The sequence below is a fragment of the Ptychodera flava genome, chromosome 9, assembly GCF_041260155.1.
Source record: "Ptychodera flava strain L36383 chromosome 9, AS_Pfla_20210202, whole genome shotgun sequence".
In the NCBI taxonomy this organism is placed as follows: Eukaryota; Metazoa; Hemichordata; class Enteropneusta; family Ptychoderidae; genus Ptychodera; species Ptychodera flava.
This window is the reverse complement of record NC_091936.1, coordinates 41,656,422-41,676,334: the sequence shown is the minus strand read 5'-3', so window position 1 is coordinate 41,676,334 and position 19,913 is coordinate 41,656,422. Positions and strand designations below refer to the sequence as shown.

The window sequence follows — 19,913 nt, the reverse complement described above, 5'->3', positions numbered from 1 at the left end:
TAGAAAACAGGCAATAATGAATGAAAAAGAGAAACTGGAAGCTAAGAGAGGATATACACTGGACTTTCAAACTGCTACAATTCTTTTCTGATCTACCACTTGTGGGGGCTCGATTTATAGCTCACAGATTAAGAAAAAATTTTCCCGTCTTAGTTTTGCAAAAATCAAAGATTATATTTTGCCCTTAAGAGTTAACACAGGGATGGCGGCCATTTTGAATTTCAAATATCAATAAATTTTAGGTAATTTGTTTCTCTAGTACCAAAATTTGTACTGTGACCCCTGATTTTTATTCTCCATTTGACAGTTTCATTGAGGAAAATTTGAGCAAAAGTTCAAGTCTTTCTCTTGAGGCGCATAATTCCTTACAGTTTCAGTACGTTTGAAAATAAAGACACAGTCACTCACCATGAGTGCATCATCATCCAGAATGGAGAGTATTCTCTGTGACAGGTCTTCACAACACACATTGGCTTCAGCTGTGGCAACCAATGCAGCACATCTGGCAAACGTACGGTACAGTTCTGACCACGTCTTCAGTAAAGTTTTCATAGTACCCTACATACACAAATGAGAACAGGTCGACTATGTGAGTTATGGACACCACTCACATACTAGGGAGGCTGGGGGAAAGCATATGAACTGGGCAAGACATAAGGTATGGTTAATCATCCACATTGTGGATTAGCATATATTAAAATTTGATTTTACAGAGAGGTTTGCTTACCTGAGCTATGTTATATGTAAATATTCTGTTGACAGGCAGTGTCAACGCCACGTACATAGTGCTGAAATCATGCTCCAATGAATCTCCTTGGTTGACTTCATTGCTCTGCAAAAAAAATGATGTGTATTTCATCATTTACACAAAGACAGTAACTACACTTACCAGTGTTACATACAAGTGGTATAGAAGGGTTAGCGATTTCATCAAGTCTGACAATGCATCATCTAACTTGATGAATTTCACAATGCAGTTCTGCATTTTACAATCAGGGAGCTTGTCCAAAAGTTATATGAGAGGAGCCAGATGTCTTAAGGTGTGATAAGGTAGTTTTGATTGTATAAGCTACATGGTTGGCTCTTAGGAAACCCTTTGAATTCAAAGTTGACTGACCTGGCATGACCTTTTAGGGACCTAAGAAGTCACTTCCAGTTAGATTACAAAATGATCTGGACTTCATGAACTATCAGTTCCTGGGGCAAGATAATTTCAGCTATAGAGCTATAGGGCTGTACATTGTCTGACGTGACAGGTACCAAAATGCTATTTTTTGGTAGACAATACCTGTGTCACATGATGCAAGAGTAGGTTCACCGTTATGCTCCAGATTCTCCACACGATCTCCTTGTTGTCAATAGATACCGCTGCCTTATCAAGCATTTCCAGAACGGAAAGAGTAAATCGAAGTACCGATGTTGGATTGTTCATACCACATTCTACCAGTCTTTGCATTATGCTGAAATATCTGATAAAAGAAGAAATTCATAAAATTTCATGTTAGGCTGATCCCTTTGGGTTGGCCAAAACCATGGTTATCAGAGGGGAGTGTGGACCTGCTTACAGGGCATTTGGGAGTGAACAGGTTTACCTTTTCATTAGAGGACTTTGACACATTGATATTCCTATTGTATAGTATTGGACTGTCAATGTATGAACTTTCATCAGTTTGTTTAACTATCCTGGAAAAATTTCATTGATTTTAACACCAATCCTGTCAGACCGTATCACTTCTCCTTGTGATGAGTATGTAAACAGCAGTACTGAATCAAATATATATGTATTTTCACCTTCAAAAACAATCTAAAAGTTTATTTTTATGGGAAGTACATTACATTCTTTTATTTGAGATACGGCATGTTGGTGAAAATAGCTTTTGGCTCTTCACAACTTTTTCTTGATTTGGCAGACATGGTGGGTCCCACTGGTTAAAACTTCACACAACAGTTCATGAATTGCACACCCTTCAAAAGACATTATAACGTCTGTAAAATCCTAAGAGTAAGGGCAAACTTTCACATAATGTTCTTGACTTTGGTGTCACATATTGAGTATCAATCTTTCAATTGTGTTTTCTTTCAAGGTGTTCTGCTGAGTTTCCATCGGACTGGATGCTGCATATTAAAATACAACCAGTAGACGCTTACCTTTCCAAATGAACTGCATCCAGTAGGCTGTGGTGGAACAACTGTTGTATCAAGTACAATGCTGGTGTTCCCTGTGAACAATATTACACACAACAAAAATTACACAACAGAAGGCATCCACTGTAACAGCAGACAGAGTAAAGTCATCAGACTTAATTTTAAATCCATTCCTCCATCACTCTCTTATGACATGAACTCAGATCCGCAATTATCTTGTTCAACGACAAAAACATTTTATCTTCAAGTATACGATGAGGATATAGTGAATTTACAAAATAATCATTCTCCTTGATCCAGAAAATTCATCTACATTTAAATAAATTTTGATATTTCATAAAATACAAACGCAAGCATGATACAAGTATTATTTGCTTTACTTAACATTATCATACACCTGCGTCTGTAACCTATAGAGTTACGTAATACAGAAAGTTTTGGTATCAGAGGACACGGAATCCAACGACTTTGATGCCAAGTACAATTAACTTTGGGTGTTATTGGACATGATGTGATCATAGACCTCATAACACCTTTACGTCAACATCGGGAAAAACGGGAGCAGAACTCCAATTTTTTTACAAAAAATTTATACATCTTAACATTCAGGTACTTCATGCAGTGAATAATAGCAAGTGCAAAACCTGTGAATTTGAGTGAAATTCTGCTGGTCAACTACAATTTCTACCAAGTGAACTGCGCTGTGCAAGTTTGAGTTTCGTTTTGTGTACAGAGTGGACTCGCTGAATGCATTCCTAGCCTGTTTGCGATCGACAGGCTCCCTCAAAACGCTATATTTTTACTTTTTCCAGTTAAACTGGACTAAAAAGCTGCATAATTATAAGGTTAGTTATTCACAAGATACAGGGATTTATGTCCTCAAACATTGTTTAGTGAAGGTATCGTCTTCTACATTATGCGTCTTGGACAATACCTCCACTGCATGATGTACTCGGACATAAATTTCAGTATTTTGTGAATAATCTTATGTTATTGAAATAGAAGAACTCATGAAATGACAGCATTACTTACATGCATCACTTCAGCATTTCCAACGTGGTAAGATGGCGAGGTCAGGGCTTTCTGTGGTAAATTGCTCACAATTTCCAGTAATTTCTGTAAATAGAAAGTATAAAAATATTGAAACAGAAATGATTATCAGCAATGAATTCAGTATTTGGCACTTCATCTGAAAGTGATGAAAATTTAATGATGGAAGTTATTACCGAGTTGTAGACAACTTTTTCAAAAGGAAACTTGTGTCTACATATGCTCTGAAAATAGACAGCTAGGAAACTTTAAAACTGAAAGTTGATGCTGCACTCCTGACTTCATACAAATGATTCACGTGGTAATTGTTTGAAATGAAAGTAAATGTGGTCCCCTGATCTCACTTTCAGGGAAAGAGAAATTAAGATAAATTTGATCAAGCCACATACGTACAGAATTTTGATGAAGATGCACAGATATCAGTAGGGGGACTTTAGGTTAACTCCTGACAAGACTAGTGACAGAAGATAAGATGAGGAAAGCACAATCATGTATGTCTGCAGACTACAAGGTACCACTAAAACAAATTTGTGACATGATTTTAGGCGGGAAAAAACTAGTTCGAAGGTCACAAAACGTTGAAAAAACGTTGAGTGCTTGAATTCCCTTACCAGTGTAAAGCTGGGAGTGAATTTCTCAGAATGTATGATGGACTGCAGACTTGTAAGATAAAGTGTAAAAATGTCAACAGTATCTTTCTTTGGTCCTCCCATTAGTAATGTTTCCATGTGAGATGACAGACACTGCCATATGTAAAGGACAAGAGATTCTGTTGGGATATAAAAAAGGTTTGATTATTCTTTTGTATTTTGGTGAATGACTTGTCAGTCATCAAGAAAAGATAACATGGACAGGGAAATCCAGAAAGTATATTTGGGCTCGCACTCACTACATTTTATCTTTCAATGTAAAAATGTAACTTAGTGAAGTCCAAAAGCAATATGTTTGATGCCATCAAATATCATAAAGCAAAGATTACAAATAGCTTGGCAGCATTGGACATGACACAGCATAGCTACTGTACCTTAACAAGTCAATTTGCCAGGATGGGATGTTTCTATCAAACCGTTCTAGATTCCCTACATTGACCACTTCATGTATTACAATGTAATATACTGGTCTTGCAAAACAGAAATCAGAAATACACAATACCGGACTGGAAGGGGGGGGGGGGGGGGGGGGTTTAAAAGGTATTAGGCCTTTATATGCACAAAAGCTCAATCTGTGGGTTGATTGTGAAGACTGTGAAACCAAAGAGCATGACTACTGACCTTTCAACTCATTGCCAATGCTGCAAAATATCTCTGCAACAGTTTGGATGAGGATAGCACCAACTTTTGTAAATGTTGAACTTGAACTTATCAGGAGATGCTTCAGAGGATCTGCAATCAAATAAATGGTTACATCTTCAACAAGTGACAGAAGTCTTTGAAAAGAACAAGGAAAGACCTAACATCATTTTGTCAAGTTACGGTAGAAGGCACATTGGGTACAACTTTTCAGGAGCTAAAATATTTATAACATTTTTCATGTGTGCCACTTGTGTCATCTCGTTTTGAAACCTTCTGTAGTTAATACTTTCACTGGATTCTTTCTATGAAAATGATAAATTTCCATAAAGTTAACAATGGGTATGGTGGACTTTTTCATTTCAAATGTCGGTAAATTTCGATTACTTTTGTTCTAAAATTTGCATTGTGACCTTAATTTCTATTTAGATACTATAAACAGTGCACTTTGGTATTTGGTTGCGAATATAAGGACCCCAAGGCTGAAAATGGGCACATTTGTCTGATATTTGCTTAGTGTTTATTTCACTCCCAGAGATCTTATATCCGGAACCAAATACCAAAGCACACATTTTATAACCTCATTACAATATGATAATAACGTTAAATACAAGTAGACAATGTTTTTTTTGACGCTGTGTTGGGATGAGTGTTTAGGAGCCTCAGCACAGACTCTAAAAGAACGTGTCAGTGTGAGCCACATAGCGCACTGATGCACAATCAAAATCAAACTCAAGCTGTAGACCTGTCTGACACAATGGCAAGTTGAGCTTTCAAGCTGTAATTTCCAAATTTCTGCAAGCTTCCAAATGTGGTGAAGGTTGTCTTGTCGTGAATATGAACCCCGTCTCCAGCCAATCAGATGGCCAGATTTGAGCGAAGCATATTATAATCTTCATTATGAAAGTACAAAGGTGTAAAAAGTTTCCTTTAGGAAATATTCAGAAAAGGATTTAAACTTTGTTTCAAGGCTTGCAGTAAGCTCAAATCACCATGATGATGAATTCTCATCCTACAACCACTCTCTTGGGATTCAATTTCTTTGCCATGGAGATAAAATTGGAAGAAACACCCATTGTTTGAAAAAAAATCATTGTTGCATATGCATTTCATAGAACACACTATACAATAACACATTCCAGATGAAAACACATGATTACACTTCCATTAAGCTTTGTTTCTTGTGCAATCACTATACAAGTATACCATGGAATATATGCATCTGGAAAATCATACGGAATTCAAATCTGGGTACAATAAACTGTTCAATACAGAAAGAATGACCTTTACGGTACCTGAAAATGAGCAAATGCAATTGCAGGTGGGTCAAAGGTCATTTGAAAGAACAAACTGATGAACTATTACATGTAAAAAGGGACTTACCAATAGTAAACTGTATCCCCGGTTGGTTCACTGCGCTGTTGTCAGCATTTTGGAGAAAATGTGCTATGATTTCTACACCTTTCATTTGCAAAGATTTGTAGGTCGGCTGCGAGGTGGCACTGTTCACAGTACCTTGAAGGTCTATCTGTGGAGTGGCAGGGCTCCCTCGAATTCCAACTGTCAGTGAGAATGAAAAGTCACTAAACTAAAACCTGTTTCGATGTAGTTTTACTTGACGATTTTCTGACATTTTGGATTTTGTTTACAGCTTTATCACAATCAAGTGTACAAAATGAAAAAATGATGTGTTATGGTAAAATTGTAAAAAACAATACCATTTCAGGGAATTTAATTAAATAGATTCTTTAAAATAATCACAAAAAATCTATAAACTAAAAAAAATCATGAAAATAGCCCTAAAATTGACAAAATTATGCCAATTTTACAGCTCAATATCTAGCTAAACTAGCTAAATTTCATGTTATGATGGGTAATTTCCTTTTCTATTATATTTTCAAGACAATGAATTGATGTGCTATAATCTATATCTGGTATGTACTGCAATAAGTAGATGTATTTAACCCATCATTCAACATGAAGCAGAATTCCTTTTCAATATGCGTGTGAAAGTGGGTCGGGATAGCCTGATCTCCAACGTCATCATAGAGTGGACACACTTTCAAATAAATTCAGTCTGGTGACTGAGAACTGTATCAAAGCCCCTGGGAAATGGATTAATTATGCGGGTTTGAAAATATTGTTAAATCTATTTAAAGGAAAATGGCAAATCAATGGGCCTGTATCACAGTTCACTATAATTTGTAGTAAAACACAAAAGGTATCTGATGACGGAAGATGCAGTGTCTGCGGGTTTGAAAATGTTGGTGAATCTATTTAAAGGAAAATGGAGGAAGATCAATGGGAATAATATAGGTCACTTTAATTTGTCGTAAAACAAGAGTATCTGATGATGACTCCGTTTATCAGGGATACTGTAAAATTTATACCAGAAATACTCCTGGGTATAGCCCTGATGCTAGTACAGAATATGAAATAGGATAGCCTGTCTTATTGTGTGAACTAAGAAATGTACAGATTATGACCATACAACATATGTAACTGCTAAATATGTAAAGTTGAGGGTAGTTTAAAATCAATATTGACCCAAATATTCAGATCATTTCACAGGATGTTAAATTCTGACGTAGTATGAAACATTTGCGTTCCAAAAAATTGTGTCACTTTGAATTCTACAACTCAGAAGATCTAACTGTATGTTTGATGTGGAAAGAAACGTTCATGTATCTCAAAAATTAAGTCATTTTGGAATAGGGAACCGAGAAAATCTAACGGTATGATTACATACAAACAGTGACTGTATGCTGTTTTATGGTGATTAGTTCATTAGCATGGATAACCCTGACTGAAATTGTAGGGTTGTTACTAAAATACAGCAACACGTTGCTACTGACAGAAATTCTCACAAATTTTGTCTTTGCACACCTGTATTTGAATGTATCCTTCAGCACATAATTTTTTTAGTTTCATTGAGAAGACTGACATCAAAGTAATTTTCATAATTCCTGTAAGATTAGTTTCCGGGTCTCATCCAAATATTCAGACAAATATTTATTTTTGCATATTAATGAAAGAAGTATGATGTCATTTCCAAACTGCCATGTTGGTAAGAATTTGTTGTCTCCATCATTGTCAGGAGAAAGCAAATATTTTAACATTTGGTGACCCCCTGGACCAACATAAATGGAAGTCCAGCATTCCAGTTTGCAAGTTATGCATTAATTTTTCATAAATAAGGTAGCACAGTCAAATGCGTTTTTAGGACAGCTTTTCAAACCCTCAAATTGTATGGGGCTTTTTTGGGTCTACCAATTGTGTGCACTCATGTTGAGGCTAATAAGATTGAAGTCTTTTAGATACTGTTTAGAGAAAAACTGTAAGGATACATATGTAGCATGAAATCTTACCGTTTCTGTGGTTATGAGGCGTTGATAGTCTGCTAAGTGAGCAATTTGTCACTGGAGTGCTTGGACACTGTAGGCTGCTTGCTGACAAACCAAGACAGAACTGGAGCAGTGGTACACATACCTGTTGGAAGAGTTGTAATCAACATTCAGATTGTCTTATTTCTAGATATAGTCACATCAATGGAGCTTTGTTGCTTTACAAGAACTGACGTACATTATTGTGCATACATATTTAAAGATAAAAGAACCCTGGCAACTTTTCTCTCCGAAAATTTTGTCAGTTTGTGAAATATTCACATACGAGAATACAATGCCAGAAAATTTAAAATTTCGCCTTCTATTGAAATTTTATGGAAAACCATGGGTACAACCTGGGGAGTGTTCAGTGCTTTGTTGCAAAGAATACGTCATGAGAAGTGACCCCATTTCACAGAGGCCGAATCCAGGCTGATAATGGTTCTACTCCGGAATAAAATGGATGCGAGGTGTTATTCATACTCAGTACATCCACAAAATCACATGATGGCGGTACAAACAAACCCATGTGTACAAGCGCATACAGAAATACACATATTTAAACACAAGTTTGCGCATGTGGGCTTGTTTGTACCGTGGTCCGATCAAATTCCTGGTTTAACCTATTGGAAACAGTGGGTAGGGAGGGACAAAACCATTGTGGTGAAACTGTGAAAGAGGGGTTCCTCACCTGGTCAAAATTCATGTTCAACATCACACCTAGAGCCTGAACAAGATGCCACCAGGCATCAAATTTGGCGAGGGCAATGTTCTCATTTTTGGTGGCGGTCACTTTGAAAGGCTGGAGCAGCAGTTTTAACCTCTTGTGGTTGCAAAGAATGGCTGGAAGACATGAATAAAGATGATGGTAAAGAAAAAGAATGCATATCAGCTCAATATTATGGAGAAATATAACCAACCAGAAATTAGGCCAAAGTAAGCAAATTCTTGTTTTGCATCCACCGTGAATTCAAACTTAAAAATTTAAAACAAATACAATGTTCCTTTATTTTATACTGTTCTCTTACTATGAACATATTCCTGAGACTGCATGCCTCAGGTAGATGCCATCTTATATAACCACATTGTTCAATACATTCAGTAGGGTAGCAAAGAATATTAAGTTCATTGCCACGAAAACTTCAAAAATCTATGTATGCACTGACACAAAACATACAAGAGTTGATAAACAGTGCTAATGATGGAAAGACTGAGTGTGTATTGTAGGGGTCTTGGATGGGATGTGAAACTTACCTGTATCAAGTGCAAAATTGTCAATCAAGTGTCGCCATGCCTGAAATGACGCACACCTGACCTCTGGAGATGAACTCTTGAATCCCTTTTCAACAATGGCCAGCAACCTGTTGATCAAACTGCCAGCTTTGTGTAGTTTCTTTGAGAGGGATGAAATAGAACAAGACTTTGTATCAGACATGAGTTGAGAAACAAAAGGCCTGTTTCAATAAAAGTCTTCACAAATGAGCACAAAGAAGAATATAGTTCATTCTAGAACCTGAACAGATTTGTATAACTTGAAAAGGAGAAGTTTAATCTTCTGAAGGATTTAATTTCCATTTTGCAAAACAAGCAAGGTACGAGGTAAAGCTAGCTAAACAAAGCTTTAACATTTCCAGAAACTGAACACACTGCCCATAATGTATAACAGAAATAACAAGTCATCGTTGATGACACAGTCCCCACTTGTTAATCAGTATTTTGATTACAGGTCCTCAAAGAGGATAGAGTCCTCTTCACTAGGTCTGTGATAAAAATACTTTTGAATGAATTCGCTTGATACATGTCTGAGTTATGGTTCAGGACACGAAAAAAATCGTAACAAAATGGTCGCACAGCGGCCATATTGGATCGCATCACAAAACAAATTGATGTGCATAGCTATGACATTGGTCGATGTCCTTGTACCAACTTTGAATAAAATTGGTCAAAACATGCGGATATGCCTGAGAAATGGCTCTGTACATGAAAAAATACCGTCAATGACGCTGTACCTTCTCTAATGTGTGGCCAGGTCAGGTAATTGGTTGTTGGCATGGAGTTGTTGGTAAATAGTTGATGATGTAGGGGCATGAGGTGGGATATGGACCCAAAGAACCCAAAAGATGATTAAATACATCAATCAAAAAAATTCTAAGCTGCAGTATAAACTGCCTAAAGATAGTTCAATGTGGAAAAAAGTTAAACAATTCAGAAATAAGAATTAACAGTCCAAAATAGTAATGACGCACTTCCTTACTGACCTGAGTGCATGTGAAATACACAACCTGGCATCTGTAAATTAAATGTATACCAAGTGATCATTTCCAGTCACTTTTAACTGTTTTTAATGGATTTTCCAAAGAGTCCTGTGGAAATGATGAAAAACGCTTATCTGGTCTTGTGTTTGTATAACCTCATGGCTGATAATTGTCATAGTATTGAAAAAAAATTGAAAGTGAAGAAATTACTGTTTTTAATAGGCATATTTTCCTTGAAATACATGACCGTGTAAAGAATATATGCTAAAAGTGTTTAAGAGTAAATTTCTTTTCAAAAAATAATTTAATTTGTGACCAAAGGATTTTTATTCTTTGAGTTTACAAATTCAAACATTGCAATTTGTTCAATCATCTTGTGCAGTGCAAAATTTATAAATGACTGAAAAACAAAAAAAATTGGCAGAATTACAGTCTTTGTGATGTAAAATTATGGGTTGACATCACGATAACTGTTAATCTGTTTGAAGTACTAATATACTATAATTTAAAAAAGAAAAATTCATGCAGAAACAGTAAAATATATTGTCAGCAATGTAGTGTTAATTTTGACTTTACATCAAAATATGCCTTTGCTGGATACCAAATATATAGGGCAAAATATCAGCCATGTTCAGCAAAATCCACACAACAGCATTGATCCTTTTCTAATTTGATTTGATTTGCTTACGTTATCCTTGTATGACAGTCAGTACAATATGGAACTTGAACACAACACAGTGAATAAGTATGCTATAAATGAAATGGTGTGGCTGCATCCACATGCAGCAATAGGTGTGCCTTTGTCTCTCACCCCTCATTTCCAACCTGTCCCATTCCTGAAAAAATAGTTTGGTCTCATATTTATAATGTTAATAATTTCTGTATTTGTTAAAATGTGCGCATCTCAAAAACTTTTGATCATAAACATTTTCATTGTTTTTTATAGCTGACCAATCAGTTAACCTGTTTATTTTGAATATTTGCGCATTTTTCCTCAGTATTTGACATTTTCTGAATACCTTTTTATTCAGTTTGTCATTTTCTAAAGTTAAATGCTCCATTGTGTGGTCAAGCTTTCCACAAGCATCAAATGTGGTACTCATATAGGAGGGTCTGCCTCTAGAGGGCGGGCATCATGAACACTCCTGTGTTTGTTGGTTAATTCCTCCACGTAAACTTCTGATTGTACTGTAAACATTGAACATGGCCGACGTCCGATTTTCCTGTCTAAAACTTTCACTCATTTTCGTTCATATGACTCTGAAAGTCCAGGAAACGATTGGGAAGAAAGAGTTATCTTGAAATATTGAGGTACTCGCCGATATTTTGCAAAATTAAATGAGAAAAAATGCAAGGAAAATGCCGACAGGCTTACACAATGACAGTTTTCAGACTCGGAGGCATATGATCATCTCTGCAGATTATGCAACAGGCCCAGATCACGTGAGGCCATGAGGGGATATCCACGCAACTCAGTACCAAACACTAGCGCTCACAGAGTGAGCAAACACAAAGTGAGTACCCCTAACGTCAGCTCAGTAGTCTGTAATAGATTGTAGTCAACTAAGAAACCTTGGAGAAAGGCTTAACACTGTGGCTAAGTCCCTTTTGATTTTTGTCATAGCTCAAAATCGTTCTCCCACACCTCAACCTGAGCCATGAACACCCCCACCAGTTTATGATATGACCCATCACAATGGCATGACGTCAACGGATCTTGACAGACGGAAGTCTTGACAGACGGAAGTTCTTGACAGCAGCATATTGGTTTTCAACTCAAATACCTTCTCTGTCTATAAATAGACACGAGAAGGTAAAAATCGTAATAAAATGGCCGCCTGGCGGCCATATTGGATCGTATCACAAAACAGATTGACGTGCATATGTATGACATAGGTCAATGTCCTTGTACCAACTTTGAATAAAATCGGTTGAGATATGCCTGAGTTATGGCTCTGTACATGAAAAAATCGTAATAAAATGGCCGCACAAAATGGCCGCACAGCGGCCATTTTGGATCGTATCACAAAACAAATTGCCATGCAGAGCTATGACATTTGTCAATAAGCTTGTACCAACTTTGAATAAAATCGGTTGAAACGTGCCTGAGTTATGGCTCTGTACATGAAAAAATCGTAATAAAATGGCCGTCTGGCGGCCATATTGGATCATATCACAAAACAAATTTACATGCATATCTATGACATTGGTCAATGTCCTTGTCCCAACTCTGAATAAAATCGGTCAAAACATGCCTGAGTAATGGCTCTGTACATGAAAAAATCGTGATAAAATGGCCGCCTGGCGGCCATATTGGATCGTATCACAAAACAAATTGATGTGCATATCTATGACATTGGTCAATGTCCTTGTACCAACTCTGAATAAAATCGGTCGAAACATGCCTGAGTAATGGCTCTGTACATGAAAAAATCGTTATAAAATGGCCGCCTGGCGGCCATATTGGATTGTATCATAAAACAAATTGACGTGCATCTGTATGACATTGGTCAATGTCCTTGTACCGACTTTGAATAAAATCGGTTGGAACATGCCTGAGTTATGGCTCTGTACATGAAAAAATCGTAATAAAATGGCCGCCTGGCGGCCATATTGGATCGTATCACAAAACAAATTGACGTGCATCTGTATGCCATATTAGTGGTGCGGCATAACCAAAATTTTCATAACAATTGTGCATTTTGTGATAAAAGTATGAAATTTGGTACGAATGTAGATTATCATGATATAAATCAATTTGGATACCGAGCCACCACGAGTTGAGCCTCGTTCTGGTGTGGCGGCCATTTTTAAATATGGCGACCATCAGTCACTATAAAATCCCATAGTTGCTGCTCTACAGATGATTCTGTGGTGAATAAAGGACGTATTTCCATCATAAATGCCTTTTAAGATTACCACTTGCATATTTTTTTGTTTTAAAATCAATTTGGATACCGATCCCTCACAGGTAGAGCCTCGTTCTGGTGTGGCGGCCATTTTTAAATATGAAGACCATCAATTACTGTAAAATCCCCTAGTTGCTGCTCTTACGGATGATTCTGTGGTGAATAGTGGATGCATTACCATCATAATTGCATATTAAGATTACTATTTGCATTTTTTATTGTTTTATAATTTCATTCTACCAGAAAAACGGGTTCTCTTAATAAAGTTATTGACAATATGTTTGCAACAAGGCAAAAGTGGAAGATTCAAAATTGTCAAATTGAATGTTTTATACGATGATCAGCTGTCAGCTGTTCTGTGTAGTTAGGCTATCAGAAGGTACTATTCAGAGTTTTTTTTATTTTATTCTTATTTGTAATCGTTGATGCACCAGTTTTTAGCATTTTTAGAGTTGTAGCTGGTACGTGCGACACTCGCCAGGTTTGCAAATAGGCCTAGATCGGCCCATGGCTGTCGTGGGGAGGGTATGATGCGTCCGTGCAATATTTTGACATTGACTAATTATCTTTTCTAATTTTTATAAGTCAGCCATTGCTAAGTTTTGCAGGGTGTTAAATCACAAGGCCTGACATGGAAAATTGTGCGGGGAATTTAACCCAATCTCTCACTCTTGTTCATCTACATTCACGCGTAGGTAGGCCTACATACCAAAAAGCACAATGATATTTACTGTATAACAAACCTTCTAGTTTTAGCTTACTTTAAAAACAATAACATTTTGAGCGGAAATCTCTTATATGTCCCCATAATTGTCAATGCTAGAGATTTATCATGTAACTACAATTTTCCCGTTTAAAATTTGACCACGTGGAGAACACGATCATATTTTTATATCATTTTTCGGCTATATGTATTATATTTTATACATTACTTTTCATAATTCATTTCACATGAAACTGATCTTGTGTAATTAGATATGTATTTTATGATTTAGATATTGGTTTTAGAGTTATTTCATTGTCAATGGTCTATTAATGCATAAATATATATATGGATTCATGCCAATAATATTTTGAACTTGGTATATTTTGGTACTAATTTCTTGGTCGTACATAATTTGTTGTTGAAATGCAAAAACGTGGCACCATAAATTAAATTGTATTACTCCACTTTCTTTTGTTTTAACAAACATGAAAGGTAGGGAAAGCAAACCTAAAACACAATGCTGCACTTTTGTCCGTCATGTCCGTGCTTGGCACTCCCCGGATCTCTGCTTGCTTTTGCATGGCTAGTCAGCTGGCGAGTATTTTATTCCTTTCCATGGTGTTTACATAGGCTGAGACAACAAGTTTAAACGACAATCCTAAATATTTGCCAATCATTTTCTTGTTATCCACTTGATACATACACCCAAGACCTAAGCAAGGTAGCGTTGGCTGCATGGCCAATTATCTGATCAAATGGGAACCTTCCCATACAAATAGTGACAATCCAGTCCAGATTGAAACATAAACCTTAGAGATTTTACGCAGTTCAGTATTCACAATAAATCATTTGCACATTCAGTTACACACAATTACAGAAAAGCTATTACCAAATTTTGAACGTTTTGAACATGTCAGCCCAGCTAAATCTGAACTACTTTATAAAGTATACTGAGTGTAGAAGCAATAATGAGATCGATCAAGTATCAGATACATGCTTTTAAACTATAGAACATCCTTTGATTTAATTCGTAAAGATTAGAAACGATAATTAGATCGGTTCAATATCGCATATATCCTGAAAATATTTTACTGAAGAATGCCATAAAGTACTTAGGAATGGATAGCAAAATTTCTGCTTATTTATGAAGTTTAGAAATTATCATTAGAGCATATCCCTATTTTTGTTAATGAAGAAAGCCAAGCTATATGACATATCTTTAGACACTTATGCTAATTTATGAAGTTTAGAAACGATAATTAGAGCAGCTAAATATCAGTTATATCTATTCCATATTATTTTGTTTATGAAGAAAGTCCAGATTTCTGATATATCTATACAAGTTTTTCTTCAGGCACGCCTAGGTAATTTTGATGTAATATATAATGTTTAGAAACGATTATTGGATCAGCTAAACTGTTGAATTAGCTGTTCTCATTGATACAGTTTAGAAAACAAAACTTTTAAAGGCTCAATTCCGCACCTTGCTTGTCATTCAGTTGGTTGTATAATTCAGTATAATGCCTTTCTTTTTTCATCTCCATTACAGGGAGTAGAACACATACCATAATTAGTTTTCAAAAATTGCTCTGCCAAAAATATTAAATTAGAGTTCCACATAAGAACTTTTCAGATCAAATGTTACAAAACAAACTTGAAACAAAATAATTTAATACGTCTGTTACAAACAAAACGGATTTCATATAAGCATTATATTGCCTTCTGTATTGTGTGGAGCAAACACAAATGGTAGAACGTAAGATAAACCATAATTTGAAATGTAATCTTTTGGGGTATTAGGTAAGTCTTGGTCCTATTTCATGAAAACTGTAAAGGATATTTGTATATTACAAAAGGTCACCTTAAAGAAAAATAAATCGCTTTACTAATGATACCCCACAGCCCGGTTATGTATAAGTTAGGCTCGGCATATGACTTAAACAAAGACAGGTTTAACAAAAATGTCCGTGGGTCTCAAAATCGTGATTTTGCGGTACCCTTCAACACATGTCTGTGACAGCTATTGCGTCCCAATATTTTTTCAGTTAAAAGTCTATTTCATATTTGTGACATGGCTTTGTAGCAAATAAAACAGATTTCACACAAGGCATTGCCAAAAGTCTATTTCGTATTTGTGACAGGTTCTTATAGCAAATAAAACAGATTTCATACAAGGCATTACCCTTTATTATATGTCTAGGTTAAAAAATGGTAGAATTTGACGTTTAACAAAAAAGATGCGATTCGTAATACTTTGACTTTACAGTTCCCTTTTCCAATGTTTTTTTCTGATAAAAGTCTCTTTCATATTTTTATATGTCTCCGTAGCAAATAAAACAGATTGCATACAGAGAATTGCCCTTTGTAATATGTTTAGGTAAAAATTGGTAGAATTTGAGATAAGCAGTGACAGTAATTTGCAATATAAAGTTTGGGGTATAGGGTAGTTTTGGTCATATTTTATAAAAGCTATGGAATATAATGCATACTAAAATATGTCATCTAAAAGAATAATAAAATCCCTTTCCAATGTTAGCCCACAAGCTAGGTTATTTAAAAAAAAAGCTCAGCAGATGACTTACAAGAAGACAGGTTTAACGAAAATGCATGCGAGTTGGCAATACTGTAATTTTGCGGTACCCTTCAACATATGACCGTTAGACCTATAGCATCCAAATATTTTTCCTATCAAAAGTCTATTTCACATTTTGACATGTCATTGTAGCAAATAAACAGATGTCATACAAAGCATTGCCTTTTGTGTTATGCCAAGGTAAAAAATTGGTAGAATTTCAGAATTTTTGGGTATTGGGTAAGTTTTGGTCCCATTTTATAAAAGAATCTATCGAAGATATTGCATATTACATATGTCATTTTAAAGAGGAATAAATGTACATTTTAATGATATCCGACAAGTCAGGTTACGTTAAAAAACTTAGCAGATGACTAACAAGTACTACAAGAAAATGCATGTGGGTAGCAAAATGGTTATTTTGCGGTACCGTTCAAAAGTCGACCATAACAGTTATTGCATCCCTATATTTTTTCTGTTAAAATTCTATGTCGTATTCTAGGGATCCCAAGGCTTCTACTAAGACAGGTTTGTTATCCTTTGGGTGCAAGTAGACCCCTCTAGCCCACGGCCTAAAATTTCTTGACTGCTGACATAGCGTCATCCTTTTATAGGATCTAATACCATGCATTTTATGCATAAGAATTGTGTTTTTTTGCCTGTATTTACCCGTTTAACAAGTCAGGTGGTGAAGAAAATTTATAAGAATTTTCAAATAACGCTTTTCACAGTTTCTTATTGAAAATATCCAACCTAAAGTTACCCAACAACATCTGCAGTTGACATTTACTAGGTGAGAAATACCTGTCTGGCAGGCATTTTGAAAAAATGGTTGCCATGGCAACGTTTTGGTAGATTTTCAGTGGCTCGGTATCTGAATTTGTTCAGTACATATTAAGACACATCTGAAACAAGTTTGGTGCTTTTATCACAAAATGCACAATGGGTTTGCCATGCCGCACCACTATGCCATATGAAGTAATCCTTGTATCAAGTTTGAATAAAATCGCTCAAGGCATCTCAGAGATATCTGCGTGAACGGACAGACGGACGGACGCACGCACGCACGGACATGACCAAACCTATAAGTCCCCCCCGGACGGTGTCCGTGGGGACTAAAAAGTATTTTGTAGACAACCATAGACACCAAAACTTCACATTACCTCACCAAGTAGATCAATGAAGTACTGCCAGATATGTAGGACGTAAATCTCTTGCCGACTGTCAAACAACTTGACCATTTCTTGAATAAAAAACGCCTTGAGCTCCGGCACCAGGGTTTTTACTATCTCTGGCTGGTGTGACATCAGTGCCGGAAAGCCAAGTTGCATAGCATGTACGGCTCTTTCCCGGATCTTACAAGCAGAGTGCACGAGGAGAGGGTAGACTAAGTTTCCCCATCTCATGGCATGGACTTTCATGCTCTCTGGTAGCTGCTCCAACAACCTGACAAGAGGGCAATGTGGAAAAATAAAAGTTTGTAAATTCTTGTAGTTGTATAAGATAGCAGTGGTACAGCCTACGGACACTAATGTGGTAGTTACAGTAAAACAGAACTCATTTTACAATTTTGTTTTCAAATTTACCGATGTAGGATTCTATGTAATATGGCTGGGCAAGGCTGGAACTTCAATGTAGCTAAGAGTGGATCATTCACGATGCTACCTTTATAAAGGGCCCTACCGAATGTTACTAGTAAGTTGGGACAGTGAATGCAAATCAGAATGTCTTTTTTTCAACTTGCTCACCTTATTATTGCGTTGATGGCTTCATGCTCCACTGCCATGGATTGGTAGCTACCTTCAACCAACACATGCTCTATGGCACACAGTATACTATGCAACTGTGAATAACAACATGCATAAAGTCATGTCACATGTAGCAAAATGGGTAATTTTATCAGGCAAAATGACACTTATTTGACTGCAGGGTTCACACACTCAAAGTCACTCAAAATGTTATGAAGAAGTTTTTCAATTTAAACTTCTTCATAACATTTTGTACACAAATCAACAGCTTTATTCATTTAATTCTGTGAAATATCCTTCGAACTTGTGTGGAATTTGTCAGAATTTTCCAGAGACAATAGAACATCTATTTTACAACTGTAACCATACGAAAGCCCTATGGCAAAATATTATGCATGCAATAGGTCGATCACTAGCTCTCAGTTCGACTCCATCAAACCTTTGTATGATTCTTGGTGATCCAGCAGATAATCTTAATGTGAACTTTATTTCTTTGGTAATTCGTAAATATATTTACAGATCAAAATTTGCAGGGCAACCCCCTTCTTTTCGGGGTTTTATTTTATTCCTCAGAAAAATTCATGATATTGAATTATGTATAGCTAAGTCCAAAGCAGTGTTCTCCACGGCGCCTTTTAAATGGGCGGTGCGCCCACTTTAATTTCACGGCCGCCCAGATAAAATCTACGCCGCCCAGTATAATTTTCGGCCGCCCATGCTTTTGAAACCCACCGTCAGCCTTTGTTCTGGGGTGGCGGGTTTGGTTTACGGCAATGTTTTTATGCATTGCTTTTGTTTGTTTCCGTATTTAATTTCAATAAAGTGTTAATTTAAATCAATAAGGCACATTTTGCTGTTGTTGTATGTGTGAATTTGTCATGTTAGTACCTCGTCAAGATATGTCACGACGATCATAGCGGAAGAAAGACCGCGAGAGAAGCTCGACCGACTTGTCAACCCATTCACACAATAAACTGTGTGGTCGCATCAAGATCTAAGTGCTGTCTCGATTGCTTTTGCCGAATTTCCCCCCAAGAAAGTACTTACATTTAAAATAATTCAGGGTTCTCCCCAGCCCAAAACAGCGTCACGGCCCGCGACGCTATCGTTCAACCCCTTTACTCCACCGACCCATCCAAAGAAATTGTAAAGGACAGAAAAATTGAGTAGTCAAAAGACAGCAAAAGTCAGCGACGATTTCCGCTCTTAATTGACGAAATATTTTGAAATCAAACTGATTACACATTCCCTAGATAGAGAAGTGGCAATTTGGTGAAATTTCTGTTTGACTCACACCTTGAAATAAAAAGTAAACGTGGAACGAAGACATCATGTATGCTGCCGATCAACAGCGTAGCATAGCACAGGGTTCATACACTTCAAGTAAATCAAAATTCCAGGACTTTCCAGGAGTTTTTTTGCCATTTTCCAGGAGTATTTGTGGTTGAAAAATGCCATTTTCCAGGAGTGTTTGCACGATAAAGCTTGCAATTTTAATAAGAATCATACACTAATTGTTTCTAATGTTTTCATTGTCCACAAAACTTCAGCCCATAAGACATCATTTTGCTGACAAATGCAGTCAATGACGAGTTGACAGGTTTTGACGGTGACGACATCTTGAATAACATCGCTGACGATTGAGACAGTTCACAGTAAGTGAGGCTACCCACAATTCTCCATGATCTGTACACATGGAGATCACTCACTGAACTGAAGCAAATTTCTTCTGTACACAGAACAACTCGGTCCATATTTCAAAATTCTGGCAACATAGTTCTGATCATCATAATTTTCTGATTTCTCACTGTGAATAATGAGATAATCAACCACTTTTCCTCGGAGGAGATAGCAAT

General features: G+C 36.5%; 1 protein-coding gene across 1 annotated transcript in view; it reads right to left on the bottom strand.

Annotated features, from left to right (window-relative positions):
- LOC139141038 (telomere-associated protein RIF1-like) overlaps positions 1 to 19,913 on the bottom strand; it is a 45,169-nt gene that overhangs the window by 16,694 nt on the left and 8,562 nt on the right. The window contains exons 6-18 of the mRNA XM_070710606.1: positions 18,058 to 18,152; positions 17,473 to 17,755; positions 9,122 to 9,260; positions 8,559 to 8,710; positions 7,853 to 7,973; positions 5,868 to 6,044; positions 4,467 to 4,577; positions 3,807 to 3,964; positions 3,178 to 3,261; positions 2,149 to 2,219; positions 1,289 to 1,469; positions 728 to 832; positions 409 to 558 (exon numbers count right to left, since the gene is read on the bottom strand). Coding sequence (XP_070566707.1) covers positions 409 to 558; positions 728 to 832; positions 1,289 to 1,469; positions 2,149 to 2,219; positions 3,178 to 3,261; positions 3,807 to 3,964; positions 4,467 to 4,577; positions 5,868 to 6,044; positions 7,853 to 7,973; positions 8,559 to 8,710; positions 9,122 to 9,260; positions 17,473 to 17,755; positions 18,058 to 18,152 — 1,827 coding nt within the window. The remainder of the gene's footprint in view (positions 1 to 408; positions 559 to 727; positions 833 to 1,288; positions 1,470 to 2,148; positions 2,220 to 3,177; positions 3,262 to 3,806; positions 3,965 to 4,466; positions 4,578 to 5,867; positions 6,045 to 7,852; positions 7,974 to 8,558; positions 8,711 to 9,121; positions 9,261 to 17,472; positions 17,756 to 18,057; positions 18,153 to 19,913) is intronic.